Source organism: Cibotium barometz, chromosome 21 (genome assembly GCF_041138505.1).
Source record: "Cibotium barometz isolate CiBa-2024 chromosome 21, ASM4113850v1, whole genome shotgun sequence".
NCBI lineage: Eukaryota > Viridiplantae > Streptophyta > Polypodiopsida > Cyatheales > Cibotiaceae > Cibotium > Cibotium barometz.
The window spans coordinates 43,176,469-43,190,977 of NC_141066.1; the positions used below are offsets into that span (position 1 = coordinate 43,176,469).

Genomic DNA, 14,509 nt, shown 5'->3' on the forward strand with positions numbered 1-14,509 from the left:
GCATGTTTACATCCAAAGTAAACATCTTGCCATTTCTATTACCCTTTTCAACCAAGCGACACTAGTTTTTTAAGTCTTCCACAAAACATCCTTGAGGATTAAACCGCACTTGCAGACCCTGTGCTCAACCATCTTTCCAACAAAAACCAAGTTCTTTGTAATCTTTAGAACATGAAGTACATTTGCCAACAAGTACTTACTTTTGCCATCTTGCATAGACAATGACACTTTACCAACGTACGTAATGGGATGCACAATGTCATCACCTGTTTCTACATAACCTGGTTTTTCATGCATGTCTATAAACCACTCAGTATGATTGGTCATGTGGTTAGAGGCACTAGAATCCACATACCATTTATCTTGGGATCCTAACACATCTCTTGTTATGGAATTGAGCATGTGCTACATCATAAACAAGTGCTCACTTCTGTCATCATGTCCTTGTTTACTAGATGATGCATAGTTGCCTTGTTGCAACTTTCCACTTTTAATGTCATTCTACTTTTTATAGCAATCTTTTGTCATGTGTTCAGATTTACCGCAATAATAGAACTCGATGCTATTTTCATTCTGATTTCTTTTCCAACCACCTCAGCCTCATTGGCTCCCCTTGCTTATAGACTGGCTTCTTCCACCTGTGTATGATTGCCTCGGGGGGGTCACTCGTATAAATATGTAAGTATCACGTGGGTTCAACAGAAGGACATTTTAAATATTTAAAACTTACAGAAATATATTTACAAAGGGGATTTATTTATTGTATTTTAAAAAAAATTTACAGATTTGAATAGGAAAGGATACATTATATTCACTAAAAAATTCACAGATAAGGGACTTTTTAAATAGGCCTTGAACGCACGTGATATAGAGGATTTACATATAGTGACCCCCCCGAGATGATTGCTGGTGTGAATCATTGGATTGTTGTTGTCCAGAATTCTAATTTCCTTGTTGGCCACACCACCTTGGCCTTGACCACGACCTCTACCTCTACATCTACCTGAATTGGAGTAGAAGGCATGTTTTGATGTGTTCTTTCTTTTTGTGAAGAGTCCTCACCTAAAGACTTTTCTTCTATGATCAACATAGACACCAAGTCTCGAAAGTTGGGAATATTCTCTGTGACTTGCCAAGCCCATTCAAACACACTTACCAAGTCATCACCTTCCACCGATACATTGATAGACCCAAGGGATTCAATATGACCTTGATATTTAAAGCATACTCATTGATAGACATGCTTTTCTTTTCCACACTATGCATCTCTTATTTTAGCTGTAATTCTCTTGCCTTTGTGTTGATCTGGAAGGTCTGCACTAGGTTCTACCACACAACTTCTAGAGTGTTGGCATCCCGTATGTGTCCTATCATCGTGTCTGTGACACTAATTTAAAGCCAATACATGACTTTCCTTGCACCCTAGTTATAATCCTTGAATGCCTTTATGTCTGCTAGAGTGGCATTCTCTTTAGACAATTCAGGAGGTTCCTCACTGTCTCCTTTGACATAGTCCCAAAATCCTTTACCCATAAGGAAATTGGTTATTCTAAACTGAAGTTGTTCTTGTCCAGCTTCTCACTGACAATCTGATCACAATAGTAAAGTGCACTATCACATCTTAGGCTAACCTTCATGGGTGGTGAAGCAGAGCGGGCATGATACTGTGTGCCATTAAGGTCTATAGGACTTAGTGTTCTTAGATTTTGGATACGATGTAATTTTAGGCCATTTTGGCTATGCAATTTTTTTGCAGCAAGAACTCTAGTTAAGTGTCTATTTTGATTCTGGATGCCCAATTTTTGGTTTGGTGTAAGGTTGCAATAGAACTTTAGTTGTAATGAGATTGCAGGTTTGTTGTAAGTGTAAAATGTTTACAGGGACTCTTTACTAAGTTATTGTAGATAATCATGCTTGACAATCTATCCCAAATTATGTTCAAAAAGCTAGGCTAGAATAAATTCCAAGCATGGAAGTTTAGAATGAGAAGCTTCCTCATGAAAGAGAATGTGGGGGAGAGAGAGAGCTTGAGTTCCTTCCATGAAAACATAGAGACACATGAGAGAGTGCAAGACACAAGAGAGAGATGGATGGCTGAATTTTCTTCTATCTTCTTCTCTTCTCTACAACCATATAACTAAAGATGAGGGTACATATATAAAGGGAAAGTACTCTACTACAACAAGATACAAAATGGTCGGTCTATAGTGTGAATCTGACTTTATGAGTTGGCACTATAACTATACCAAAACTCTAGTACTCCAAAGTGGCTGTCACACAGCTTGTCATCCATTGGTAGCATATTGACCATAATCTCACCAACCATGCCAGTGACATAAGTGCGAAAGCTTTCACCCAGGCGGGTCATCAATGTTCGCTGTTGTAGCACTAGTTGAGCTCGATATCTAACACTCCCCCTCAAGCTCAACTCCACACACTACACTCCAAGTAAGCTCGTAAACCTATGGAGCTTCTCTGTGCCCAATGCCTTCCCGAAGATGTCAACCACCTGATCCTTTGTGTTGACATACACCCGGATTTACATCACCTGCTACTACTAGAACCTTCTCCCTCAAAAAGTGATAGTGCATCTTAACGTGCTTTGTTCTAGCATGGTATACTAGGTTACTAGCTAGCTATATGCTACTCATGTTGTCACAATAAATGGCAACTTCCTTATCCACGGGCTCACCCATATCACCAAGTAGCTTCTAAAGACTCACAAGCTGCCATAACAACACCCCTGTACTATGCCTCTATACTCAACAAGGCAACTACTGGCAACTTCTTACTGCTCCAACTCACAGCATTACTCCCCAATAAGAACATAAAACCACTGGTAGATCTCTTGTCTGCAACACTACTAACCCAATCAGTATCTGTATACCTATGTAGCTGTATCTCTATACCACCCTCATAGGAAAGTCCATAATCAACTGTGGACTTTATGTACTTGAGAATCCATCTAGCCACATCCAAGTGTAGCTTCCTAGGGGCCTATGTACCCACATATATGAGCCTCATAGAAAATTCCATAATCAAGTGTGGACTTTATGTACCTGAGACTCTGTGTAGCCACATCCAAGTGTGGCTTCCTAGGGGCCTTCATAAACTGACTCACAAGTCCAACATCATAACTCAATTCTGGCCTAGTAATGGTCATGTAGATCAAGCTACCAACTATGCACCTGTATTTAGTGGGATCCTCTAAAAGCTCACATGTATCTTCAGAAAGCTTTGTGTTCTTCTCCAATGGAACTGGAATAGGCTTACAACCTATCATACTGGCATACTTGGACAACATGTCTAAGCGATATTGCCTCTGCAATAACAAAATGCCATGAGGTGATCTCACCACCTCTATGCCCACGAAATACTGCAGCAGCCCACCCAAATCCTTCATCTCAAACTTTTGCTTCAAAGACCTTGTGAGATCATATATGTCAACATCACTATCACCAATGATAATCAAGTCATCCACATAGATGACTAATAGCATCATCCTTCTATCTATCTTTTTCACATAAAGTGAAAAATTTACATTGGATATCTGAAATCCAATGGTAAAAAGATACTCCTTGATTTTGTTTGACCATGATATGGGTGCTTGCTTCAAGCCATACAAGGCTTTGCGTAACCTACACACAAAATCTAGGTGTGCATCATGCTTATATAAGTTGGTAGCTACATCATGTAAACTTCTTCTTGCAAAACCACCATGTAAGAAGGCATTCTTTACATCCATTTGATGTAAATACCAACCCTTTGTTGTAGCCATAGCAATAATAGCTCTCACGGTTGCCATTCTTGCAACCGGAATGTCTCTTCATAGTAGTCAATGCCATAAGTCTGCACATAGCCTTTGGCCACCAATCTTGCCTTATACCTGCTTGACTTTATACACTCACTTACATCCAATTGCCTTCTATTCCTTAAGCAAAGGCACTAACTCCTAGGTTGCATTTGTATCCAATGATGCCATCCTCTCATTCATGGCATCTTCCCATTTCTTTTTTTCAAGTGTCTACTCAAAACAAGTGGGCTCTAGTCCTTTTATTGCTTTAACCATGTAACAATAATGATAAGTTGTATACCCATCATATCTCAACCTATCAACAGGGGGTACGTAACCCTTGTAGACCTACATACACCTAGATCACTACCATGTGCCCTCAAAACAACCCTCGTTCTCCTTACACCATGAGTAACCATAGATGAAATGCCAAGATCCTCATCAAGGCTCTACTTAGAGCCTCTAGAGTCACCATCCACATATGAGTGACTTGTTGACAGATCATGCACAAAATGTTGACAGATCATATCTCAAACTATCAACAGGGGGTATGTAACCCTTGTAGACCTACATACACCTAGATCACTACCATGTGCCCTCAAAACAACCCTCGTTCTCCTTACACCATGAGTAACCAACCTATCAACAGGGGGTACGTAACCCTTGTAGACCTACATACACCTAGATCACTACCATGTGCCCTCAAAACAACCTCGTTCTCCTTACACCATGAGTAACCATAGATGAAATGCCAAGATCCTCATCAAGGCTCTACTCAGAGCCTCTAGAGTCACCATCCACATATGAGTGACTTGTTGACAGATCATGCACAAAAGTTAATCCACCTTTTCCTTCCCTATGCATGATACATGTGTACCTACATGTTGATCCACCTTTTCCTTCCCTATGCATGATACATGTGTACCTACATCTATCCTCAACATGCCTGACCATGGGCTTACATTGGATCCACTGCTAGAGGACTCTCCAAGTCCACTAAGCACTTGTGATTGCTACTCTACATGTGGTGTGCATCAAACTTCTAACATCTACATCTTATGTTGCCTTCACTAATGGTGCATACTAGCTACTCATCTGATCAAAGAAAGGATCTCTACTTACTCGCATCTCATGAGTGGTAGGGTTATATAACATGTTTAGCCAAGTGTACAACAATTGCAGGTTGGAGGTATTATGCTACATTCATTAATGATGACCACATTAGGAAAGTGTGGGTTTACTTCATGAAGGAGAAAAACGAGGTATTTTCTTACTTTTAGAGATTTAAAGCCATGGTCGATAAAGAAAAAGGCATGGAAATAAAATTCCTCAGATTAGATGGTGGGGGAGAATAGTTCTCTGATGAGTTCAGTGATTTCCTAAGGAAGTAGGGAATCAAGAGATAGTTTACATGATGTAGGTATACTCCACAATAGAATCGTGTTGTAGAAAGAAAAATTAGGCACATTGTAGAAGTGACATGTGCCTTGATGGATGAAAAGAATATGCCACATTATTTTTGGGCAGAAGCAGTAGCAATTGTTGTGTACATTAATGAACAAGACACCCACTGCAGCTGTTCATGGTATTATGCCTGATTATAGGCATAAGACCGGATGTGTTTCACTTGAAAGTGTTTGGGTGTATTGCATATGTGCATGTTCCCGATGATGAACATAAGTTTATAGGCATAAGACTGGATGTGTTTCACTTGAAAGTGTTTCGGTGTATTGCATATGTGCATGTTCCTGATGATGATGAAGTGAAAACAAAGTTAGATCGAAAGGTAGAGAAATGGGTAGAAGCATGTTAACGTGCTACGCTTTTTATGCTAGTTCACATGTGTGAACAAGCATTCCTAGTTAGCATAAGTTTAGGCATGTAAGTCACTATATTAGTAATCATATTTAAAACTTCTGGCTGATACAAAAGCTCAAATGAGCACTTCAAAAAAAAAAGAATAATCAATGAAAGTTGTAGTATATTGAATTACGAGCTAGTCTTTGAAGCTAGTTAGCACGGGCGTTACAGCGGAGTGGTGGGGTGATGAAGTGCAAAGGCCAGAGCACCATGGAGCCCGCAAGCAAGGCGGTGCATTCGCGTTCTCCTATACACAGAAAATGCAGAGCCACGCCGCCTTCTCCTATACACAGAAAACGCAGAGCCCCTTCTGCTTCTCCATCTCCCTGCAAAAGCGCAAAGCGATCTCAAGGTTCCCCAATGTCCCTCTCGGGTACTCTCTCTCTCTCTCTCTCTCTCTCTCTCTCTCTCTCTCTCTCTCTCTCTCGTGTGGGTTCTGTGTGTTTTCTCTCTCTCTCTCTCTCTCTCGTGTGGGTTCTGTGTGTTTTCTCTCTCTCTCTCTCTCTCTCGTGCGGGTTCTGTGTGTTTTCTCTCTCTCTCTCTCTCTCTCTCTCTCTCTCTCGTGCGGGTTCTGTGTGTTTTCTGTTCTACTTTCGGCTTTAGTACCGCAAGAAGCTCCATGCAATACAGTTGAGCACATTTCCATGCAATATAGTTGAGCACATTTCCCTTTACAGTTGGGCACATTTCCCTTTGATGTGTGCAGGCTGATGGAAAGCTCCGAAGGTCGTGATCCCCATGCAGGAAAAATTATGTACAACTTTGGTAGAGTTCAATGCTGCTTATGGCCTTTCCATGGAGGGTTTAGATCCCAAAATGGTTAGGTGGGAGCAGGTCACTGATGCTGAATGGTTCAGTGTGTTCAAACAAACAAAGGATCCCAGCCAGTACCGCATCAAATGTAGCACCATCCACACCGAAATGTATGAGTCGATGATGAAACTGCACTACAATGTATACCAGAAGGCCCCAACCAACATGGAAATTTCCTCTGCATTTGCAAAGGGTTTCGTGAAAGAATTCAGTCCTGCCATGATTGCAAGCGGGACAGCCATTAGGTTCAATTGGGCCGAGTTTGCAGTGCAGTACTTGTAGGATATTCGAGAGAAGGGCTATTATGAGGGCCATGTTAACAAGTGGAGACTACGCAATCTTCAGCTTCCAGCTTCAAAAATTGAGGATGAGTCTGCTAACATCTGCGAGGAAAACATGGCATTGGCAGAGGAAAGAGTACTGCCAAATCTACCAAGGCCACACTTCAGCCTCATCAAGATAGTCGACAGGAGATGGAAGCGTCTTCATTTTGTGGGTTGGAGGAATGGCAGTGCATGAAGGCAGCTGTCCTTCAAATGAAAACATAGCTACATTATGAGAAACAGAATCTAAACAAAGTGCAAGAGGGCCTAGAACTTGCTAGGGCTTTGAATGCAAAAAATACGAAGGTCACTCCTATTGTCACGGCCATGAGACAGAGGTTGCAAGCAGCTGAGATGGAGTTGCAGGCTCTATTGCAAAGTAATGATGTGGATGCCCGGCGAAAGATGGAGCTTGAAGTCAGAATAGAGACAACCAAAGACACCATAGAGGCTATGGGGTTTCCTCTTCGTGAAGATGACCCCATAGATAGTGACATAGACATAACCTATAAACTGGTAAGTGTCCGTAAGTTTCATCTCTGCACTTTATGTTTGGTACATGTGCTCAGGTAACTCATGTACTTACCATGCTCTTTTTGTCTTGGTTTTGTAGGTTGAGGTGGAAATTGCAAAATCCAAGGTGCAGAACTCTGAAAGCCAACTTGAACTTCTGATGCACATGCAGTCCAAGTTGCAGGGCTCGTTTCTCCAAACTGCCCTAACTAATCTAGCCCTTGCTAGCTTTATGAAGGATAGAGAGGTGCAAGACAGCATCAGAACAAACCTGTGTACTGGCTGTGGTCTGCTCCTTGAGGTCCAACCATTCCTTGCAATGGTTAAGCTCCCTTGTGAGCATAATTATCACCTTCTATGCTTTGCTGCTACATGCTCCCTTGGGACCGTATGTAGGGCTCCCTTCTGCAAAAAAAGCATACCTACCATATGTAGGGCTACCTTGGGACCGTATGTAGGGCTCCCTTCTGCAAAAAAAGCATACCTACCGCATGGTTGTGCAACCTTCCAACACAACGACATCCAACCACACCAGAGATTGGTAAGAAACCATACTTGAATGTATGCTTGCTAGCTAGCATACATGACATACAGTCTGCAAGCTTGATCATATTGGGGATAAAAGGTGTGCTAGTTAGCATAATGAATATGCTAATTAGCATGCCAGGTATGCTAGTTATCATACTAGATATACTAGTTAGCATATACAGTATGATAGTTAGTATATTGCATATGCTAATTAACATATCCAGTATACTAGTTAGCATACTAGATATCTAGTAAGGATGCTAACTAGTATATGCTAGTTAGCATACCCTGCATTCTAACTAGCACCCTCATTAGCATACTCTGTATGCTAACTAGCATCCTAGTAAGCATACCTTGTATACTAACTAGCATAGCATATATGCTAGTTAGCATACCCAATACGCTAACAAGCATACCGGATATGCTAATTAGCATATCAAGTAGGCCTACTAGCATACCCAATACGCTAACAAGCATACCGGATATGCTAATTAGCATATCAAGTAGGCCTACTAGCATATCCAGTATGCTAAACTAGCATATAGGATATGTTAACTAGCATGCTAACTAGCATACCGGATATGCTAAAAAGCGTATCCAAAATGCTAATAAACACAACGGATATGCTAGTTAGGATACTGGATACGCTAACTAGCATACAAGATACGCTAATTAGCGTAACCAATATGCTAACTAGCACACTGGATATGCTAGTTGGATGAGTGGATGCTAATTAGCATATCCAATATGCTAGTAAGCATATTGGATATGCTAGTTGGATGAGTGGATGCTAATTAGCATATCCAATATGCTAGTAAGCATATTGGATATGCTAGTAAGCATATTGGGTATGCTTATTAGCATACCGGAGTTAGCATATTGAATGCTAATTAGCATATCCAGTATGCTAGTTAGCATATTGGATTGCTATCTGAAATGCTAATTAGCATACAGGATATGCTAATTAGCATATCCTGTATGCTAACTAGCATACTGGTTATGCTAATTAGCATACTGAATATGCTAGTTAGCATACTTGATATGCTATTAAGCATGTTGGATATGCTAATTATCAATTTTTATATGCTAGTAAGCATTTTGGAGCATATTGGATTAGCTTAGAGGTTATAAGGTCTACTAGTTAGCATACTAGGTATGCTAGTTAGCATATTGGATATGCTTATTAGCATACCAGATATGCTAGCTGGAATGATAGTTAGCATATAGGATATACTAATTAGCATATCCAGTATGCTGGTTAGTATACTAGATATGCTAATTAGCATATCCAGTATGCTAGTTAGCATATATGATTATGCTAGCTAGCATACACGGGAATGCTAATTAGCATACTGGCCTAGCTGCACACATAGTTAGCATATGAAACATACTATGTAGCATACATGACATGCTCATAAAGGGTGTAATCAAAGATTTTTTTGTTGCAGGCCTCTCAAAGCCCCTACATGATGTGGGCAGTGTGCATGACACCAAAGGTAAGGGAAAGGCTGCAAACTGAGAACCCTTCGACTGAGAAGGGTGGTGAGCTAGATACAATGAATGAAGGAGTAGATGCGGGATCCCAGCAAATGCAAAGTGCAAGCATGAAAACAACAGAGGAAGGCACTGACGTGAGCAGTAAATCAGAAGAAGATGATTTTTTTGTCATGGTTCCTCATGCGCGTGCCATGCTTGCTGCAACAACTGACACAGTAAAAACTTCTCAGCAGACAATGGCTAGTTCTAGTGCATCAGGGGAAACATTGAAGACTAACATAGAGGACCCGCAGGAAGTTGGTGATAACAGCCCTCTCGAGGGTTTTTTGCGAAAGACTAAGGCAAAGAGAAAAGTGGGCCCGGAAGAGGTACTTGAACTGCAAGCAATGGCTATGGTTCCCCAAAGAAGATGGAGGACAAAGCTAAAAGCACCAAAGGTGAAAAGAAAGCCACCCGCTCTCAAGAGCTTGCAAAAAACTGTGTTAAGACCTTTCCTTTTTTGCCCAGATTCTGTAAGCAGGCAACTGTCACTGTTCAGTTGTTTAACCTTTACTTAGTGTTCCCATACCTATGTCCTTCATTCTTATGGCTATGCCATTTTGAAAACCTAATGCCTCTTGTAGCTGTCATGTAATTTTTTTTATTTTCCCGGTGAAAATGTCTTTGTGTAATATAATGTTGAGCAGCAGTCCATTATAATTTTCTGCCAATCTATGAACTTCTTCACTTCGTATCACTGTTTCTTTGCAGAGGAAGAGAAAATGGCATTAATTGCCTTGCCTGATGTAAATGTTGCCATGCAATTTCTGCCATGCAATGGCAGAAATTACGAAAATGGCGAGTCCGCAAAGCCAGGCAGATAAGGAGACAAAAATTGGAGATTGAAAAGCGGCTCGAACGATATTCACAGCGTGCCCGTATAATTTTTGAGCGCCTAAATTATGTTCACCCATCAGGGGAGGTTATATATGCTGAATGGTATCCTCTTCCAGACCCAATATGGGTGCCTAAGTGACTGTGATGAAAAAAGGGCTCTTTTACTATATCTCAACGGTCTTTTGTTGAGGGTGGTAGAGACTCGCTTCGGCGAAAAGCCCCCTACATATGCAGATGAAATGTTAAAATACAATGTAGAGGATAAGCAGGTGTTCTGTCACAAGGACAGCCACATGTTTTTGGACTGGTGTCTTCAGTTCTTCAGTGTGTATATTTGGAGCACAAGCATGCATCGTAAAGTCATGAATATTTGTAGGGCTGTTTTTAAATTGCAGGTGCCAAGGATTGCCGGTTTTTTTGCGCAAGAGCACTGCAGTCCGTAACCCTGGAAGATCTTGAATAAACCTGTGTTTATGAAAGATTTAGCCTTGTTTTGAAAATACAATCCGGCGTACAATGCCCAAAACACGCTTTTGATTGATGATAGCCTCTATAAAGTGTTTCAGAACCCAGCACAAGCTTGGCTCGTTACTTCGAAGCTAGAGGACTAGAGTGCTGAGGAGAGACAACAGTTTCTTATAGAAACTTTGAAAGATTGGCTTTTTCTTTGGCTGCCAGTCGGATGATCGGGCAGCGTATGTGGCTGACAATTTCTTTGATACAGGCTCTGATAACTTCTCTGATGCAGTCATCAAACAGTTGCTAGAGGCTGAGAGACAAGCAGAACTTGCAAACAAAAGGAAGATGACCTAGAAGCAGAGAGAGAGGAGAAAGCTAGGCTGGAGAGGGAAAGAAAAGAAAAGGAACAGCAGAGAGGCGACCTAGAAGCAGAGAGAAAGGAAAAAGCAGAGGAAAAGGAGAAAGCAGAGAAAAAGGAGGGAGCAAAAAAGCCCGGTCACTACAAACACCCTCTGAGGAGGCATAAAGATTTTTGGCAGGTGTGACTCATTGTAAAATTAAACCCTATGTAATGTTATTTGATACTGGAAGTTAATGATGAGATAATCTTTTCAACAGTTGCCTCCTACTATTCCATTTTTATGTGTTTTACAGAATTATGTATTGGGTTTTTTGTTAGATAGCACACACTATAAAGTAGCAAGTATACAGTTAGCATGTACTGTGGTAGTTAGCATACACTATATGCTAGTTAGCACACTATATAGCAGCTAGTTAGCATAATCCTGTATGCTAGTTAGCACACTATATAGCAGCTAGTTAGTATATAGTTAGCATATACTGTGCTTGTTAGCATATACTGTATGCTAGTAAGCACACGCTATATAGTAGCTAGTGTGCATACAGTTAGCATATACTGTGCTAGTTAGCATACACTATATGCTAGTTGGCATATAGCGTATGCTAGTTAGCATACGCTATATGCTAGTAAGCACACAATATAAATTAGGTAGTTAGTATATAGTTAACATATATTGTGCGAGTTAGCATACAATATATGCTAGTTAGCCTATACTATATACTAGTTAGCATACTTTATATGCTAGTTAGGAGCATACGCTTTATGCTAGCTAGCACACACTTTGTAGAAGCTTGTTAGTACACAATTAGCATATACTGTGGTAGTAGTAAGCATACACAAGATACAAAATAGAATAAAAGACCATGACGCTCATGTCAAAAATCGAATGGCATGCTGTTATAGATTGCTTCATAATCTTTGGGGGTGATTGTATACATTTGCCTTCTCTTTTGCATGTGTTTCATGGGTATCTTGATACAACGTACAAGATTAAAAGTATGTGAACAACAGGTAGTTTGAAGGTGTATGCATCCACTTGCTTGTAATACAATCCTTGCACGACATAAGAGCCTTTGTCAATTACATTGTTCCACTCATCAATGTAACCCCATTTTGCCTTTTCTTTTACTGCAATGCACTTTACCAAGTAAAAGTCTACATTCTCATCATTGGTTGTAGCATCCGGATTCACTGCAAAAGTGTCACCAACACACAAAGCACTACTTAATGCATCATGGTGGCCTTCATACACGAATTTTTCATATCCAATGATCTGTCCTTCACGGGCATCATCAGTCGGAGTGTCTTCTTCATCCTCAACTTCATCAGACAATGGCACCAGAATGTGATAATCCCAAGGCTGCACATGAAATTTGTTAGTGCAGCGATTCCAACTATGGTTCATGCATGCATCACAAAAGCATGCCAATGGTCTTGTCACTTGTGGCAATGGCAGTTGCATCCTGCCGGTTGTGACCGCGAAAAGCATGCAAGGTGCGAGACTTCTCAACCATGGCACAATTCCATTTAACCTCCCTATTTACATCACCTACTTTGATCTCCCAAAACACACGGGCACATTCCCTTTCTTTTAGAGGATATGATGTAGCTGCTCCCTTTGATAGGTTGGCTTGGCAATAGGCAACCACATCTGTAGCACACTTTAAAGTGGCCCCATTAGGCTTCAGCTGTTCATGTGTCAACAATCTTTTAACAACTGCGCCTGCACCATCATGCTCTTCCTTGCCATGTCCTGATCCAAAGAAGAACCAGCTCATCTCCACCATTCCTGTCAGTCCAGCATACCTTGCAACAAAATAGAAAGGTCTAGCAGCCTTAAACTGTGAGGCAACACCAATCAATTTGTAAGGCTACAATTAAATTTATTCCACTATCGATATTCTGTCCATTGATAATGGTATCGATGTCCTGATCATCCTCATCAACATCACCATCATCCTCAATGGTAGGGTCTTTCTCATGATCATGAGAAATGGCACGCTCATCCTCATTATCATGATCATCTCTTATTTCTTGATCATCGATCACAACATCTTCATTGGCATGTTCGACATCATCTTCATTGCGGCTTGTTACATACTCCATATGCTCCATATCAGTGAATGTATTATACATCACTTTGGAACGTGGTGCAATAGGGATGACGTACTACCATTTAATGTCATGCACCATTGGCAGATAGATAACCTACTCAAATACACATACTGTAGTAATTAATTAGCATATCAAAAGTCAAGGGGTACGTGAGCTTAGATATATATGTACATGAAACACATTAGTAAAAAAATACATACCTGCTCACATTGTTGTGGCAATACGAGCCTATCTTTCTTTGTTTGCCTTCTTTGTTTGCCAAAACTTTGTAGAGTCAATAGTTACATAGCCACTTGCATGGCGTTTTATCATTCCATTAGGCCCTTTTTCCACCACGTTCATTTGCCATTTGACATCCAAAACATACACAAAGAAGCGACGAAAGTCAAGCCTAAATATGTCTTGGATTGTGCCACAATAATCATCCATTTTTCCATTAGCTCCCTCAAAGCTACTAATGACACCGCAATCTTGTGTATTCCTCTTTTCATCAATTCTTTGTGTTTGAAAATGCTTGCCTTCACACCATATAGCATTGAAGATAGTGCATTGGACCAAAATAGAAGCAATATTTGTGTAAGCAATGTGAATAAATATTAAAAGCAAATCACTTACAACTAATGCAAAACATTAGTTCTATGTACCTTAACATGCATCCTCGTGCATACTCCCATTCTTCCGCCGTGATATGCAGCCCCTCGTCCCTCGCTCTCTGCTCTCTCCATTTCCTCATGCAACCAATCAACATGGATATCATTCAAAAGTGTTGCTAGATGCTTAGGGTATGCCTTACGAGAGCCATGTTGCCTCCAAAAGAGAGCTCTTTCTGCTTGCCTTTTTGTCTTTGCATCCTCATATCTTGTAACCCATCTGCTCCATCACATCACTATTAAGGATGCAAGTGAAATTGAGATCATCAATCAATGTTCTGTCAATTACTTTACTCTGTCCTTTTCCTTGAGGCACAATAGAGGTCATCCTCAAGTCCTCTTCATTGCTCCATAGTCGTGGCAAAGAGCTGTCCACCTGACCAAGAAATTCTGAAATATATACAAGAGACTCTTGTATCAACCAACCCTCGGCCATGCTTCCTTCAGGCCTTGCACTTTGCCTCACAAAGTCTTTTAAGGTCTTCATGAAGCACTCTAGGAAGAACATCCAATGTGCATGCACAGTGCCACATAAAGCAATTTCGTCCACTAAATGCACAATGAGATGTAGTTGACTTGTGAGAATGGTTCGCGGAAAAGTCCTCTACCAAACAAACCACCTCCACTGCCATAACATGCGCATCATCCAACGTGGTTGGATCAATTGCTTTGGAACTAACATATCTGAAAAATAAATAAATAGTACGTTATACCTCATGCA

General features: G+C 40.7%; 1 protein-coding gene across 1 annotated transcript; it reads right to left on the reverse strand.

Moving 5' to 3' along the window:
* Nucleotides 1-11,898: 11,898 nt before the first annotated feature.
* Nucleotides 11,899-12,428, reverse strand: LOC147627203 (uncharacterized). Its single transcript, XM_086815259.1, has 2 exons — nt 12,073-12,428; nt 11,899-11,965 (listed from the first exon to the last, which is right to left on the reverse strand). Exons 1-2 carry the CDS (start codon nt 12,426-12,428, stop codon nt 11,899-11,901), a joined length of 423 nt encoding a protein of 140 aa, XP_086671385.1.
* Nucleotides 12,429-14,509: the final 2,081 nt, after the last annotated feature.

Coding starts and splice junctions, on each gene's coding strand:
- LOC147627203 (XM_086815259.1), bottom strand. CDS start 12,428: ATGAACCATAGTTGGAATCGCTGCACTAACAAATTTCATGTGCAGCCT. Junction 11,966..12,072: donor TCTTATGTCGTGCAAGGATT/GTATTACAAGCA, acceptor GCAAAAGAGAAG/GCAAATGTATACAATCACCC.